The sequence below is a fragment of the Vicugna pacos genome, chromosome 12 (genome assembly GCF_048564905.1).
Source record: "Vicugna pacos chromosome 12, VicPac4, whole genome shotgun sequence".
NCBI lineage: Eukaryota > Metazoa > Chordata > Mammalia > Artiodactyla > Camelidae > Vicugna > Vicugna pacos.
Window position 1 is genome coordinate 59722872 of NC_132998.1, and position 17169 is coordinate 59740040.

Here is a 17169-nt window from a genome sequence, read left to right on the forward strand (position 1 = left end):
CATAATTCTAAATCATAGTATTTTTATTACAAAAATTGTAGCAAAGATTTAAGGTTACATATAATCTTGTCTTCACATATGTTTATCACATGGCAAAATATCCTATCTAGGGCTCAGAATCTACCAAACTCTGACAAATGACTCATCTAAAAAAATAATAATTGCTTTTTGGAGCTTTTACTTAACTTCTCTCATTTCACTGTTCAAAGATATGCTGAATAATAAAACAGCAAATTTTCTTAACCATTTAAGACAGCTAATCAGAAAACTCTGAAAAAAAAAAACAACTTTAAGTCATGAAGACAGAAGGTGGGAAAATAAGAACACTGAAGGGAACATTTTTAAGAGATTATCCTCCCTCATCCCCACCTCTAAACTTGAGCTACTGGCAATCTCCTCCTGATTATACACATCCTTTCGGCAAATATGCTAAAGCAACACCATGAATCACACTCAGAAATATCCTCCAGGTTAGGTAGGGCAGAAAAAATTGATAATTACTAATTTGGGCTGTTTTCTTCTTTATATTCCAAATATTAATAAAGTAGCTACAACAACACTATGCTACATGCTAAAAAGAAAGTAATGATGAACACTACAATGCACACAATCCCAGAGCTTACCACTTACAGGTCAGGCATATTACATACATACAGCATTTATTCCCATTTATTCTATAACACAGTGAACATCCAATGCCATATTCTCAGTTTATTTATTTATTTATTTTTGATTAATCTTTTCCAGGGGGAGGTAATTAAGTTTATTCGTCTATTTAACGGAGGTACTGGGGCTTGAACCTAGGACCTTGTGCTTGCTTGGACGCATGGACTCTACCACTGAGCTATACCCTTCCCCCTACCCCTCCGTTTTCAGTTTTAAATCAGATTCCAGAGATTTGATGTCCAAAAGAGATTTTAACGAAGTTCTTATTTCCAAGTGATCTTGGGGAAATGAGAAGTGGTAATTTGAGGGCAGCAGGTAAAAAATATCCCTAAGAAACCTTTTGGTACTTTATCACTAAACATACAAATGAAATTCGTAACTTACCTTGGTATTTTCTTCTGATTTAGTTTTATGAGTAGCAGGTGGTATCTTACCCCCCATGCTTGAGGACAATGGGAAAAAAAAGACATTTGTTTAGAAAATTAAACTTCACTAAGCCAAACAACATTAATGCTGGGGAAAAAGTTAGGCATTTAGATAGTTACCTTTTCAAATCTTTGAGAGTAAACTCAATTAATTTGAATCTTCAGTATTATGATTAAGTTTTTTCAACTTAAAAATTTATTTTTTTGCATACTGGTTAATAAAACTCTTAACCCTCTCCTTGCCTCAATAAGCCTAATAAGCATAGTTACACAGCTTCTCTGCCCATTCCCAGAGAAAAAGGAAAAGAGGCAGAGAAACATGCAGTGACAAAATCATTTGTACAAGACGTTAATTTAGAATTCAGTATGTGTAATAAAACCCAAAACTTGATGTTTAACATTTAGTAAGAATGGCTCAATTAAATTCAAATAGACAGTTTAAAATAACTATGAAGTCACAGTATAACAATACAAAATATTTGTTTCTTCTGACTGCTAGTATCTACAAGAATTCTTGCTTATATTCACACGCCCTGCACATTGTAGATTTTCGCCTCATTCCCTCTAAACTTCACCCATTAGAACTACTTCTTGGTCTTTTAAGTCCTTCCTTCCCAAGTATTCCAGGCCAACACCATGAGTTATATACAAATAACTTTAAAACAAGGAAAAAAGATCACAAAGAACTAGCATCATATACTCCTTTTGGGGCAGTATCTGAAGCGTGTGGGCTATGAGCAACAGTCCAATGACTAAAATGTTCAGTGGATTAAGGACACTCCACAAGAGTTAAAGCTAGAAGTCATAAAGACTTAACTAAAATGTGCCTTAGGAAAAATAATTTTTAAAAGGCCATTAACTTTTATGTAAAACAAAGAGATGTTAACTTGGAAAACAGAAAGAAACCTACTCCACAACACCCTTAAGATCGACTCTTTGTAACTAGAGTTATCATATCCAGGCTTACGTTCACTTCAGTTGGTGGGTATTTCTAGTCTTAGGTATGCGTTAAGTTGGATTTAAATGAATATTGATTTTCCAAAGTTCTTTCCCCAATTTACGCTAGCAGTATGAGAAGTCAGTTGTTCCACAGTTAGGCTAACACTTAGTTATTGCCCATCTTTTAAATTTTTAGCCATTTTTGATAGCTGTGTAGTGGTATCTCATCATAGTCTGAGTCTCTTTTCATTTATGTGTTAGCCATTTGAAAAGTCTTTTTTTGTAAAGTTCAACTATTGTCCAGCCTTCTATTAGCGTGTCCACGATGTTTATTTGTAGGTGTATATTCGAATATTCTACATATGTGCTCTATGTCAGTTTTGCGAGTTGCAATATCTTCTCCCACCCTGTGGCTTGCCTTTTCACTTGATGGTATCTTTTGATGAAGCCAACATGAAGCAAATGTATAAATGCAAAATAGCTAATGTAATAAGAAACAAAATTTGTAATTTCTTATAAGTACCATTCAATTAAGAAAAATATGCACTTTTACCATTCTATTTAATGTGATAGTTACCAAAAAAATCTTGTTACTCAGCATCCTTGATAAGGAAAAATGGCTCCCATGTGCCAATCACTAAATCATTAAATGATCCAAAACATCTAAGTATGTGATTCAGGAAAGTAAAATAATTTAGTGATAAGGAACAAGCACACAAACACGACAACTCTTTAAAATTCTGTCCTACTAAAAAATTTTGACAAAGCACAGTAATCAAGTACTAGTTCTTTGCAGTTAAATTTTTTTTAATTGAAATATAGTCAGTTTACAATGTTGTGTCAATTCCTGGTGTACAACATGTTTCAGTCATACATACATGTACATATATTATTTTTCATATTCTTTTTCATTATAGATTATTACAAAATATTGAATATAGTTCCCTGTGCTATACAGCAGAAACATTTATCTATTTTATATATAGTTAGCATTTGCAAATACCAAACACCCAATTTATCCCTCCCCACCCCTTTTCCCCCCAGCTTTGCAGTTAAATTTTAATGAGAACACCAGACTTTTTAAAGTGTTTTTCCTAAGTTTCAAAATGCAGCACCCAGATATATATTTAGGGTGACATGCAAACACAGTTACAACAGTCTAATTCACATGAAAACTCTAGGAAGTGACAGTCCTGCCAAGTAATGTATTATGCTAACTATAATCCTAAGGAAAGATCAAACAAACCAACATTGAGTTAAATTCTACAAAATAACTGGTCTGTATTTGAATATTAATTGCCAAGGTCATGAAAATCAGAGAAAGACTGAAGAACTATTTCAAAACGAAGGAGATTAATAAGACACATGACAACAAAATGTAACATGAAAGATTAGATAGTATTACTGCATCAGTATTAGTTTCCCGAGTTTGATGGCTGTACTGCACAGGACTGTCCTTGTTTGTAGAAAACACACAGTAAATGGTGTTGGGGACATAATGTTGGAAATAGTTCAGGATAAAGAGTCTTTGTACTATACTTGCATTTTGTCTGCAAGATAGAAATTGTTTCCAAAAAATTTAAAATTTTAAAACTTGGGAGAAAACACAAGAGGCTCTATTCATAAACTAGATTCAAAGTTTCTCACATGTCAAACTCTAGCTCTGGAAGGTAACACCAATTTACAGGTACAGAAGTTTCATTTAATGCTTCCAAGATTAAAACAAGTTTCATTTAATGCTTCCAAGATTAAAACAAGCTAGTTCCCTGCCAAAAATTGCAAACTGGACTTTGCCAGTAGTGTTTTTATGTGAGCAAGTAGGAGTAGTATAGAGGCTTACTTCATGTGGGATCACACAAGATTTCAGTCATAATTCTTTTAATTTGGTAACATTCAATCTACTCTGTGCTGTAGTTACTTACACCCATGCACAAAAAACTGAGTACTATATTCTGAATTCATGAGGGTAGAAATGCACCCTTCTCACTTCATTTAAATATTCGCTGAAAAGCCAGGTGCCAAGCACTGTGCTGGAGACCAGAATACAAAGATACTCCCTTTGTTCTTAAATTACCATGAAATGAAAAGAAAAAGCATGTACAAGATAGAAAGGAGACAAAGTTGTTAAATGGGTAAAAACAGAGCCAAAAAAATGCTTCTCCCTCTAGAAAAACAAAAATATTCCAAAACATATTCGTTGAAAAGACTGTACTTTCCCTGATCCTGACTATTGAGACAACGTTTTTTTCCTTCTTTTTCTTTGTCCAATTTGTTAAACTAACAAATTCTTAAAAATCAAATAATTAAAGCCATAAACAATGGTAAAAATTATGGCAAATAAGCAAACGGACTATTCTTTTATATCTAAGACTGGGTATCCATGACTGACTCAGTATGGAGTAGAGGAATTCCTGAAATGGTTTCTACTTGAGGAAACTTACAAGTACTATTAGGTTTAGAAATATTCCTGGGCCTAGAGTCTCCACATCTGCCCAATCTCCTATAGTCTTAAACTGCCTTAAGAAGACGGATATAAAGGCAGAAAAGAGAGGAATTGATACACCTCAGCGATTACACAAATGTAAGTTTAGATTTAGATTGAAACAAAGAACAAACGCTTGTATGTTAATATTTCCATTTAAGGTTCAGAATAAATCGCTTATACACACCAAAAATCCTTCAAGCCATATGTAAACCAACAATTTAGGATACCAAAGGTATGTATACATGGAACCAAAAAGGAAAACTGGAAGCATCTATGGGAAACATAAAAATAAGATACATGGCTATTTTTTGGAAATAATGCTTGACAGTATTTTCCAGATCTTAAATTGGAATTCTCCACATAGTCATAATCACTCCAGCACAAGTTACAACACTGTTTTTAGGTATGTTTTAACTCTCTTCAGTGTCCTCGTTTCCTCTCTAGGAGTGAAACAAAATAATGTATCCACTCAGTATAATGTTCTCTTGGTGCCAGCTATTTCTTCCTGCAGTATCATGTCCACTTTAATGTGAATTTTAGGAACTTAATTGTAGACTTTTCCTCTAATGAGTAGATAACAAGAGGAAAAAAGCATACAAATTATCTTAAGTGAAGCTTTTGGAACAAGTTATTCAATAGAGAAAAAATTTCTAGTCCTGAAAATCTAACATCTTATGGGCTTTTTCTTCTGTTAAAAAGCAGAATTTGCAAAACAGTATTCTTAGCTATTAACAACCGTTATTAAATTACAACAGTAACTAATAATAAGCGCTCTCAAAATTTCATATAAATAACAAGAGCAAAAATCTTACAGTAGCTAGCAAACTGGGTGGGGGAAAAGGACTGAGAAACTTCAGAGGAAAAAAACTGGGGGGAAAAAGGACTGAAAAACTTCTTAGAGGCAACGCTGATAGAGCTGAGCTTAGGTTTCTTGCTTAGAACAAGCTAACTGGAAGAAATATTCTTTCGAATCGTGGGTTCATCTTCCCCTATAAAACATGTTAGTAAAATAAATAGAAAATGTTTAGGGCAATACCTCTTACGGGTCACAGTGCTTTGCACTGTCGACATTTATCACAGCGAGGTGCAATTTGTACGTCTCTTTTAAACTCCTCACCAGTAGTAGTGGTTTAAAATAAACCACCTCGGAGAAATTTTTCCTTTCTCCCTTACGTTTCCCTCCAATACGCAGAATACTAATCTCTGTTACATGCTAAACATCAAAACGAATTTCCGTATTTATTCACCAGTATCCTAAGTAGATTGTACTTATACTGCTTCCTAGCATCTGGCACAATGCCTGTGCAGTTAATTCCATGCACGTAGCGAAGTACTCTACAAATAAAAATAACACGAATAGATCGTGTTCAAATACCGGTCCTTGAAAAATCATTTTTCTTAGTGTTTGGAGTGATGGCACTGCCACTACACAGGTACAGTAAATGGCTCCCAAAATAATTCTACGCAGTTAGAATCGCTGTAAATGCAAAGGTAATCAAACACAGCCATCATTTTTATTGTAACTTATTAAACAAGCAATCACTATTGCGACACTGTTCAAAGGCACAGTGCGTAAAGGAGCTGCCTCCTGTCATCCCAAGAAACCAGAGATCGCAAGAAAAACAACTCTACGCGAAAGTGAAGTCCTGCAGCTCTCACCCCTCCTCCTCCTCACGTCTACAGTGCCCAAGTTCCCGCAACCGTCTGCATCTTTGTATTTCGCCCAAGACACACCCCTGGCGACCTCAGGGGGCAGGGAACCCAGCGCTGCCTCTGCTTTTCCTGCCTCGGAACTATCTAAGCTTCCCGAACCTCCATTAGCCCCTCCAAGCCGCCTCCCTTTCCTCGCCAGGGAGCGAGCCACAAAGAGACGGTGACTCCACTGGCCTCGCCGCCGAGCTCCAGGTTCCTCCGCCCCGAGCCAGCCCGGCCCAGCTCCCCTTCCGGCCGTCCTTCTTCCCACCCCCAACGGTCCTCCGGCCCGGGTCTCACCTCTCCACCCACTCCCTCAGGAAGCGCATTTCTTCGGTGTGCAGAACGCTTGGGTCCTGCTTACACATTTTCACGAAGGCTCGAAGCTCGCTCACTTTGCGGGGGTCCATGGTCGGGAGGCGGCGGGAGGCGGCGGGCGCGGCGGAAGCTTCGGCCCGATTCCAGGCCCGGGCGCTAGTTCAGCGTGACCGTGTAAAGGGGGCGGCTGCCGCGAGGCAGAACAGACTAGAACTTCCCCGGCCCCTGGCTCCTCCCACCCAACGGTCTCGTGACGCCGGGTCCTTCGCCGGTTCATTCCTACTCCCTCTATCTCTGCCCTGCGCACTAGCTAGAACCTTCTAGAAGTGTGGCTGTTCGTGCTGTTGCCTGCCTCTCCACTCACGCATTCTTATATTAACTCAGAACCAGTGCTCTCTTAATGGATCAAGCCCCTAGCCGGTGCTTTCAAGGAGGCGGGAGCTGTCCCCTGCAGGGAGTCATATAGAATAGGTCGTTCTCTGAGTGGGGCCATAAAATGGAACACGACGTCACGACGCCAAAAGGGCCCTCAGGCTGGAGCAGTGGTCGCAGCCGCGGGCGTGACGTCAACACTCTGCGCCGCCACGGGAGGAAAGCCCCGCAAGCGGCGCCGGCCGGAAGGGGAGGAGCGCTCGGCTGGGTTTTCTGACGACGCATCCCTGCGGGCGGCAGCTTCTCCGACTGTTTTTCTCTTTTTCTCCCTGACGCGTGAGCGTGGCAGTCATGCCTTGGTTACTCTCAACAACTAAGCTTCTTCCCGCCGTAGCAAGCGCCCGCAGCCTCTCAGGTTAGACTCACCTCCCACAGTGTCCCTTCTGAGGCGCACCAGGGGGATCCAAGTTGGTCTCAGGCGATCCCTGGTTCGACGGACCCTTCTGCTGGGGCCTCCACTCCCAAACCTTCTGTGTGCTCCTCGGATTTCTTCTCTACTGGCTGCTCCTGAAACAGAGTGGGCCCTGTGTTCTCTCTGTCGTTGAGGTATTCTGGGAGGTCGAAATGACTGCAGAGAGAAAAGTGTGTGCTATCTTCCGAGAGGGGCTGTCTTCAAAATAACTCGGACTCATGGAAGTTGTGTCAGTTTTCACACTTGCTCAGGTGACAGAGTCTCTCACATCAAGTAGTTCTTGTTTCTGTTAGGTTAACCTAAAATCGTATTTTCGTGTTCTCAAAGACTTCACATGAGAGCTGGCTCCAGAATGTACAAGAAACATGTTTAGTAATACAAATCTTTTGAGTAGTTCCTCTCAGAAGAGGTAATGTTTGGAAATGCTCCTGAGGCTTTTTCTGTCTGAAAGCCCTGCTTGTGGAGTAGTCCAGGAGTATGGGGGATCGTTTTTTTAGGGTGAACTCTGTCGCGAGCAGTTAATCTGATGAGTATGAAGCTTGATTAGTGAACGCTGAATCATCTACCTTTCAGGCAGATCTGTCAGTGGATCATATGTTAGTTTTTGGGGCCAAGATGTGAACAATGTGTGAACTAGAGCACATTGTATTTGACATCAAAGCTATGTCTTGGTGTATGTTTCTTTTTTTGTCAGTGTCCTTGAATTTATTGAACATGGAATGGTAATTATATTAAGACTTACTCCTTACTCTAAAAAATAAAAATAAAAAGTAATCATTGTCCAATGCACAGAACTTGCTCTTTGCTTCTAATAGTTAAGCTGCAGAAAGCTGTCCCTCTGCGTGGGAGTAGGTGAATAGATGTGCAGTTAGTCAACCTTAATCACAGAGGCCACAACTTATGATTTAGTATTGGAACCATTATTCGCTTGTGACTTTTTTTTTCCCCTGTATTTGTTGAGGCTTTGTGTAAAACCTGATTAATCAAGGTTTAGGACTAGGTACTGGATTATACACACCAAGATCTTTGAAAAATGTATTCATTGTGCTTTATTTTGCCTCAATGGAATAAGTAAATTTAACTATACTTCTTAGAGTAACATCATAAATACATGTCTAGTCTTTCTGAACGAATGAATGATCTCCTTGGATCTTCACAGGTCCAATAAGTTAGAGCAAATACTTTACTGATGGGGAACTGAAACTAACACAGTGTCACAAGTCGCAAGTCAGGAATGTTAGTTGTCTGATTGCCACCTAGTCTTTTTCTATTATACTTCTGTTAGGTCTTACTCTGACTTAGTAGAGTCCTTTTGAAACTTTTTATTGAGCCAGAAAGAATGTATCTTCACTCAGTAACTTTTGATTTAGTAGGTATTGAGAATGAATCTCCACCTCCTGGGAGTTGCTCATAGTTTAGTCAGATGATAGAGAAACAACAGAGAAATGAGAATATGACAAAGGATGGTACTAGAAGGTTGACTGAAGTGAGATGGGAGCTCAAGAAAAGCAGTAATGGGTTGTATATATGTTATTCTGGAATTTTACCAAGTTTTAGAATTTGAAAATTTCACTGTCTTTAGGTGCTCATAAATAGAACTTTGAATGTCTGTGGCTCCTGGTTGCCCTTATTTAGAAATCCTCTAGGTGCAGAGTACTGAGTACCATAGGTAACTTTCTCTTCTGTGAAAATCATGCATTCCTAAAGTAAAAAGCTTTGACTAGCTAATTAAGAGTATGTTTTCATTCATTGAAATACAGTTATTCACACCATCTAGTCATCTGAGGAAAAGCTTAATAAAACAATAATACATAAATTATATTTTAAAAGATGAAATCATTTAAGATAAATATAATTGTGAGATGAGGAAACATTAAAAATATTAAAGAATAAGTGGAAAATAACTTTTAAAAGCTTGTTTGCAGTTAATTTACTTAGCGTTGAGCACTAAGCACACACAATTTCTACCATCATGGGAAATGGACAAAAAAGCAAATTTTTGTAATACAACAGACTTGTGGGGAGAAGGAAAAAGTGACATATACTTTCTGGGTGCAGAAATGGGCAAGGAGGAAATGTGTGCATGTCTTTAAAGATTAGGAGATATTTGATTTGAGACTTGGAAAAAAAGGCCTTCACCAAGCAAACTAGAGTAAAAGAGCCATCCTGGCAGAGAGGACATACACAAAGTTGCAGAAGTCTGAAACAGAATGACTGTGCAAGACTTTGCAATCATTAGTAAGCCTGGAGGAGCTTTTTTGAAATATGTTGCTGGGCATGTTAATAGGTATTACACCAAAAGGGTTCTGTGGTCAAATAAGTATAGGAATAATACATTTCATAATGCTCAAAATAGACTAATCCTAAGTCTCTAAGAGGGAAATGTATTTGACATTCATATGTAAAACATATTTGACCATGGAGCCCTTGTTTTGTGGTGAGTCTTGAACTGATATCCCTTGGAACACATTTTGGAAAACGTTGGGCTCAAGCATGAGATGTGTAAGAAGAGGTGATAGAAAATAAAACTGGGAAGAAAGCTGGTGGCTGGCTCACAGAGGGCCTTGTATATTATGTTAAGAAACATTGAGCTTTTTCCGCTAGGCAAGAGGAAACAATTGAATAATTTTAAACTATTGAGTAGATTAAATCTGAATTTTTAATTACCTGTTAAGAATAGAAATAAAAAATGGGCTGGAAGGCATGGCATTGCATTCTCAAATTTTCAAAGACACTGGTTTTTGCTTTTGTGTTGAAAAATTGCATTTTTAAAGTCTGATTAGTGCCACAAATGTGATAACAGATAAATTCTACTAAATATCACACTTTATGTAAGTAGCATTTTAAAATACTCTAAGCTTTTATTTTCTGCAAATAAGCTTTAAATGCTAATTGTCCCCAGTCTCTCTTGTAGAATAAATGACCTTTCCTTCCCACCTACCTACCAGCTAAAAATCAAAACAAAACAGAAGCTCCCACTTTACTATAGCAGTCATTTAAAAATAGTAGATGTTAGAATTTTTTCTGGTTTCCAAATTTAATGCATTGCTATATACCAGTGAACTGTATTTTGCCAAAGGTGATGGGGTTTTCATGCTGTTAAATTATTTGCTCCCATCTATTGGTCACATTAAAATTTACAGTAATTATACTTCTAAGATAAAATATTAAAATAATACGATCAATAAGATCTTTTTGCTTAAAAGAAGAATTCAGTGACAGGGAACATGCAGGATGCAAGTCAATGCAGGAAATTCTTTTTTGTTGTTGCTTAATAAATTCAGGCATCTCAACTGTAGCATATCCAAAATTTAACAGCTGCAGTTCTATCTCAGATTAATGGTACTTCCCTTCTTTCAGTTGCTGAGACTCAAAACCCTGGCTATTGTCATACCCAACATCCAATCTGTCAACAAATTTTCTTTGAACCTACCTTTATAATGTATCCAGAATTTGATCATTCTTTACCACCACCACCTCCACCACTCTGGCCAAGCTACTACAATCTCTCGCCTGGATTATGGCAATAGCCTGATTTCCCTGCTTCTACTGCTTTCTTTGAGTCTGTTTTCAATGACGGCAGCCAGAGTAGGCCTGTTTAAATATGTCAGATTATGTCATTCTTCTGCTCAAAGCCTCCAGTGGCTTCCTGTTTCACATGTTATAACATAGTCCATACTGAAATCTAGCAGCTCTGCATAATCTGATCTCCTGTTACCATTCTTACTTTGTCTACTTGCTCTCATAATTGGCCACACTGGTCTCCTCCAAACATACCTTACACAGCCTGCCTTAGGGACATTTCACTTGCTAGTCCTGATACTACCTGATACACTCTTTGACCAGATATCCACATGACTAACTCCTTCATTTCCTTTAGATCTGTGATCAGATGTAACTAGTACTTTTCCCTATCCTCAGCACCTATGATTAACATTATATTTTACTTACTATTTGTTTATTGTCTCTCTCCAGTTTAGGTACCTGGGATATCCCAGGTACCTAAAATACTACTTCACAAACAGTAGGTACTCAAAAAATACTGTTGAATGAATGAAAGAACAAAAATAATAGGCTAAGAAAGCAATATATGTTGAAAATGCAATAATTGCAGGAAACTAAGAAGTAGTTGTGTTAAAATTAAACTAAGTTCATTTAAGAGAAGCAAATGCATGCAAACGCTGGGTTCAACTTGCTTAACATTGGATGTATCTATAACTTACCTATTTTTCTTTCATTATAACCCTAAATTATGATGGCTAAAGGTATTTTAGAGTAATGTATTTGTATATCCTGGGTACATACTCAAAAAGAAAATAGAAAACAGAAAATTTCTTATCTGGTGTGATTCATTGATGGCCTACCACACATGATACAACCAAATTGCTCTGAGGAATCCAGGGTAAGTCTGGCTTTTTTTTAAAAAATTGTGGTAAAATACATGTAACGTCAAATTTATCATGTTGATCATATTTAAATAAACAGTTGTGAAAAAGATCTCCAGAACTTTTTCATCTTGCAAATTCAAAACTGTATTCATTAACAACTTCCCTCCCCTCCCCTTAGCCCCTGGTAACCACAATTCCACTTTCTGTTTCTATGAATTTGACTTTAGATACCTCATTTAAGTAGAATTATGAATTAAATTATTTGTCTTCTTTCTAAGACTTATTTTACTTAGCATAATGTCTCGAAGTTCATCCATGTTGTAACATGTGATAGGACTTTCTCCCTTTTTAAGGCTAAATAATATTCCACTGTGTGTATAAACCTATATGTATAAATATTTCATTTATCCATTCATCCATAAATTGACATTTGGATTGGCTCCACTTCTCAGCTGCTGTGATAAGTGCTGCTGTGAATATGGTTGTGCAAATATAAGTCTAGCTATTTTTAACATGAAATACTTTTATGCTTTAATTATAGTATCTTTATGTGTGAAATGCTCTTGGGAAAAAGTTGTTTCATGAATAATTATGTAGTCTAAACCTGTGGATCTTAATAACATTTTTAGCTGCTGTAGTAGTTTTAATTAGATCAAAAGAATGAAGTAAAATAGATCATAGACTCTACTAAAGAAAAATTTTGTGGTATATAAACATTTATCTCAGAAACAAAAAGTAAAATAATCTTTGCTGTTTTCTAAATTCTTGACATCACTGTCACCACAAACTCATCTTTTTCTAGCATACCTAATCCAAACAGCCACTCATCAGATGTCTACAATCCTGCTAAAACGTTAAAAATATAATCTTACTGTAGTATTAAACAAGTATTATCTACAAAACTCTAATTAACCAAAACACACAAAGAGTTGTGTTCAAATGTTATATGAACATAGTGTGTCTAAAGAGTCAGTTTAACGATTCCTTTTGGTTGACTTCTTCTTCTGTACCTCTTTATGCTTCTTTTTTTTCCTCTTACCACCTTCTTTGAATCCTGGTGAGAAAATAGAGGGATTCCAGTTGCTGGTGACCCAAGGTATACCCTGCTCATCATTGTCCACAAAGGTATACTGAGATACATGCTTGGGGCTGTAGGACTTTGGTGAATGATTGTTGAATGACTGTCTTCTCCAGCTGCATTCTTCTGCAGAGCTCTCTTCATCTGCCACACCATTTAAAAGAAAGGATTTCAACTCACCATCATCTTCATCTTCTCTTTCTTGATCATTCTCAAGAATTCTCTTTGTATTAGTATTTCTGTCATTAACAATTTTACCTGAGGTTGTAACAGATACGTAGTTGCCCATTTCGCTATCATCAAATGCCAGAGAAGAGAATGAATTAAGGCCCTCTTGGCCCAATGAACCATATGGTGTATATCCTGTATCATATGAAGAAAATCTCTCAAACACTGGGTATTCACTGGATGCAGAGAAAAAGGATCTTGTACCTCTGTTTCTGCTTCCATAGGAGCTTCTTGGATTATTTAAAAGTTCCTCAAGTGAGTCTTGAAAGAAATGAAGTGAAAAAGAGTCATTTTCACCAAAAATTTCTTTAAAGATATCATCTGGCTTACGGAATGTGAAGCCATACTCAGAAGAATCATCAAAACGACTCCTGCCTCCACCATTTAATCCTTCTTTGCCATATTTATCATAAATGTCCCGTTTTTCATCATTTGATAATACCTCATATGCCTCAGCTACTTCTTTGAATTTTCTCTCGGCTTCTTCTTTATTTTCTGGATTTTTATCAGGGTGCCATTTAAGTGCCACTTTTCGATAAGCCTTTTTAATGTCCTCAGGTGAAGCATATCTCTGCACTCCTAGAACTTCATAGTAATCCACCATGTTTTAACGATTGGAAAGGGGTAGTCTGGGTAGTGAGAACCGTGGTTTCCTCTCAGCTCAGGCTCTGCTGGTGGTGGTGGTAGAGGCAGTGACTGCAAATAGGCACATTTTTACATTGAAGACAGTGTTATTACCATGGGCCACTGCTAGGAGACATTAGGACACTGATTATGTGGCAAGCAGAGTTACAAGCTTATGTCAGAGAGGGTTGCATTATGGTGTCATTCTGGGGTTAGGATAGGGACCAGACCTTCCAAATGGAGCTAGTCCAGAGTCATACCAGACCATCCTTAACCCTCTGGACTACTTCCCCCATATTTTCCTGGAAGCCTCGGACAGTGCCTCATAAACCAGTGGGACCGGTTGTTGATGGCCGTAGCATTCCCCTTGTGTAATCTGACCTCTGGATTACTGAACCTTAATATCTTTCTTCTCAGTTCTTCCATGTTTTGGTTTGGAAAAAATGAAAAATTCATGAAGTAGGTGAAAAGGTTTTCAAGCAGTTGACATTTATTTCAACCTTAGTAGGTCATTGTATTAGTTTCCTGAGGCTACCGTAATAAATTACCACAAACTTGGTGGCTTAAAACAACAGAAATGTATTGTCTCGGTTCAGGAGGCCAGAAGTTCAAAATTGTATGTCAGCAGAGCTGCACTCCTTCCAAAGTCTCCAAGAGAGAACCCGTTCTTTACATCTTCCAGCTTCTACTTTTTGTCTCTGTCTTCATTCCTTCCTCCTCTTCTGTCTCAAATCTCCCTCTGTATTTCTCTTAGGACACATGTCATTGGATTTAGGACCAACCCAGATAATCCAGGGTGATTTTATCTCAAGTTCCTTAATTACACCTGCAAAAACCCCTTTTCCAAATAAACTAACAGTCCTGGGTTCTGGAGATTAGGACATGAACATATCTTTTTAAGGCCACCGTTCAAGACACTGCAATAATATTTTAGTGCACTGAGACAAACTTTGAAATAGAGCGGCAAAAATAATAGTCATAGAATAGTATTAGTGAAATTTCTATATGCATCTATATGCATTATATATATATACATACATATATATATAGATAATGGTCTGTGTATACTATGTTATTGTGTAAAATATAATTCTTACTGTGGGTCTTGGTTTTAAAAACTTGAAAGCCGCTACCTAATATACTGGCTTTAACTCACGGGTGAAGAAACAAGTGCAGAGGAATTATGCCAAGATCACACAGATAGTAGAATTAAACTAGAACTAGCGGGTTTTTTTGCTATACCATGCTGCCTTTAACTGTCTTAGATCGCCTTCCAGAGTGCATACTTAGTTCCTTCATTTTTCTCTATGTTCACCTCATCTCTTTTTCTGTTTCTTTCTTTTTATTATGGAAACATTTAAATATATACACAAGGAGACAGAGAAGTATAATAAACTCCAATGTACCCATCACCCAGACTCAATAATTATCAACTCATGGCCAGTTTTGTTTCATCCAAATCCCCATTCATCTCCCCAATCCACTTCATCCCTATATTTTGAGACAAATCTGAGATCATATCACTTCATCTGTAAATATTTCAATTTATATCTCTAAAGGATAAGTTTCTTCTTTTTTAACGTAACTGCAACACCATTATCACACCTTAAAAAGATAAATATTATTTCCATAATATCGTCAAATATACAATCACTGTCCAAATTTCCAATGATCTCATAAATGTAATAAATAGTGTGAATGGGTATTTGCTTTACAGTTTGTTGCTTGAGTCAGGATCTATATAAGGTCCACATATTACAATTGATTGATAATGTCTTTTAAGGTTTTCTTAATCTACAGATTCCCTCTTCCATCTCTTACCACCCCTACCTGCCTTGGAATTTATGTGAAAGAAACTGTGTTTGTCCTGTAGTGTCTCCCACAGTCTGGGCTTCTTTTTTTTTTTTTTTTTAATTTTAACTTTTTTTGAGGGGGGTGGGTAATTAGGTTTTTATTTGTATATCTTAATGGAGGTTCTCGGGATTGAACCCAGGATCTCGTGTATGGTAAGCACACACTCTACCCCTGAGCTATACCGTGCCCCCTACAGTCTGGACTGTGTTGATTTGCATTCTTATGGTGTCACTTAGTATGTTCCTCTGTATTTTTTGTAAATTGCCTCATCTTTGTTAAACTTTCAATGTGTATAGACTGGGAATATTCCTTAATATGCCTGTACAATTTTTTCTTTTTTTAATTCTGTACATTTTCTAAGATAGATTCCAGGAAATACTTGTTTACTATTTTTCCTTTTTCTCAATTTCCACTGTTCTTACCTGTATTTTCATATTGCCTGAAAACCTGTACCATTTTCTCTGTCTTTTTAATTATTCAAGAAGTTCTCAATAATCCTCTGTGAATGTAAATTTAATTCACAGTTAACATTTAAGACTTCTTAACTCTTCAGATAACACACACCGTCATTCATACATCATAATCCCCATGGAAACCTTTAACTTGATCCAGACTTAACCACGTTCGGCTGTTGCAGTGATTGTATGTTCACAAGGAGATTGTTTAGTACTAATTGTGTTGTTGGGATTCAGCAGAGAAGATCTATTGAGCAGCAGGGTGGAGGGATAAGAGCAAAGATTTTGAAGTTAAACAAACCTGGGTTTGAATCCCAGCTTCCCCATACTGACTGTGTAGCATTGCACAAATTACTTCTCTGAGTCTGATTCCTTGTTTGTACCAAAAAAGAAGTGATGAAATGCCTCCCTCACATGACATTCCTTAATTTGGCAGACAAAGCCTTCAGTGGTCTGAGCCTTACTTGCTGACCTCTTCATCTCCCTCCAGCAGCAACACTGACCTGAAACTCTACTTCTCTTACCCCTGCACGGACGCACGTGCACACATCAACGCGGTGCCTTCCATGCCTTCTCTTTCATGATCTTATTCGTGATACCTTCCCCTCCTCTTGTCGCTTTCACTTGACTAATTCCCATTCAGAATAGGTATCACCTACTTCTGCAGTCTCACACAAATGCCTCACGTGTGCTTCTCTGTTCCCCAGAGTACTGTGTGCCTGTTTGTTATTGTACCCATCCCACAGACTTTTATTAGTCTTTGCACTCTCAAAACCCTTGTGTATGAATCCACCACTGCGTTTACCATGTAGTATTGTAATGCTTTGTTTGTCTCACCTCCACAAGGCTATATATTCTTTGAAGGCCACAGCAGATAGTCTAGTCTTATTCTTGTGTCTTTTCCAGCATGTATTCCAATCACATGCTTAATAAAGCTTGTTGAATGAATGCTAATAATATTGCTTGCTGGGGGCTAACTGTGATTAAGCATTTTTCATACATTATTTTATCTAGCTCTAACATTCCACGATTGAATGAGATAGTGTGTGCATATTTTCTCAAGCTTCACATATTCTCAAAAAAAAGGTTAATTCTCTTTTTCTGAATGTTAGGACACAGTGTAACACTACCTCTGTGAAATACTTCCCAACCCCTCCCCTGCTTTTGTTTGTT

At 37.5% G+C, this 17169-nt stretch overlaps 3 protein-coding genes across 7 annotated transcripts in view; 1 reads left to right on the plus strand and 2 right to left on the minus strand.

Moving 5' to 3' along the window:
* The window catches only part of ST13 (ST13 Hsp70 interacting protein), a 28332-nt gene extending 21292 nt beyond the window's left edge, over positions 1 to 7040 (minus strand). The window contains exons 1-2 of the mRNA XM_006207113.4: positions 6508 to 7040; positions 1051 to 1108 (exon numbers count right to left, since the gene is read on the minus strand). Coding sequence (XP_006207175.1) covers positions 1051 to 1108; positions 6508 to 6617 — 168 coding nt within the window. The 5' untranslated portion in view covers positions 6618 to 7040. The remainder of the gene's footprint in view (positions 1 to 1050; positions 1109 to 6507) is intronic.
* Positions 7041 to 7067: 27 nt separating this feature from the next.
* The window catches only part of XPNPEP3 (X-prolyl aminopeptidase 3), a 56444-nt gene continuing 46342 nt past the window's right edge, over positions 7068 to 17169 (plus strand). The window contains exon 1 of one of the 5 annotated variants that reach the window (XM_072973584.1): positions 7068 to 7620. Coding sequence is in view for 3 of the 5 variants with exons in the window: in XM_072973586.1 (XP_072829687.1) it covers positions 7249 to 7312 (64 nt within the window). In the remaining 2 variants the exon portion in view is untranslated. The remainder of the gene's footprint in view (positions 7621 to 17169) is intronic. The other 4 variants (XM_072973585.1, XM_072973586.1, XM_072973583.1 and 1 more) reach the window with 4 other exon arrangements.
* On the minus strand, positions 12687 to 13830 carry DNAJB7 (DnaJ heat shock protein family (Hsp40) member B7). Its single transcript, XM_006207115.4, has one exon. It carries the CDS (start codon positions 13665 to 13667, stop codon positions 12732 to 12734), a length of 936 nt encoding a protein of 311 aa, XP_006207177.1. The 5' UTR covers positions 13668 to 13830; the 3' UTR covers positions 12687 to 12731.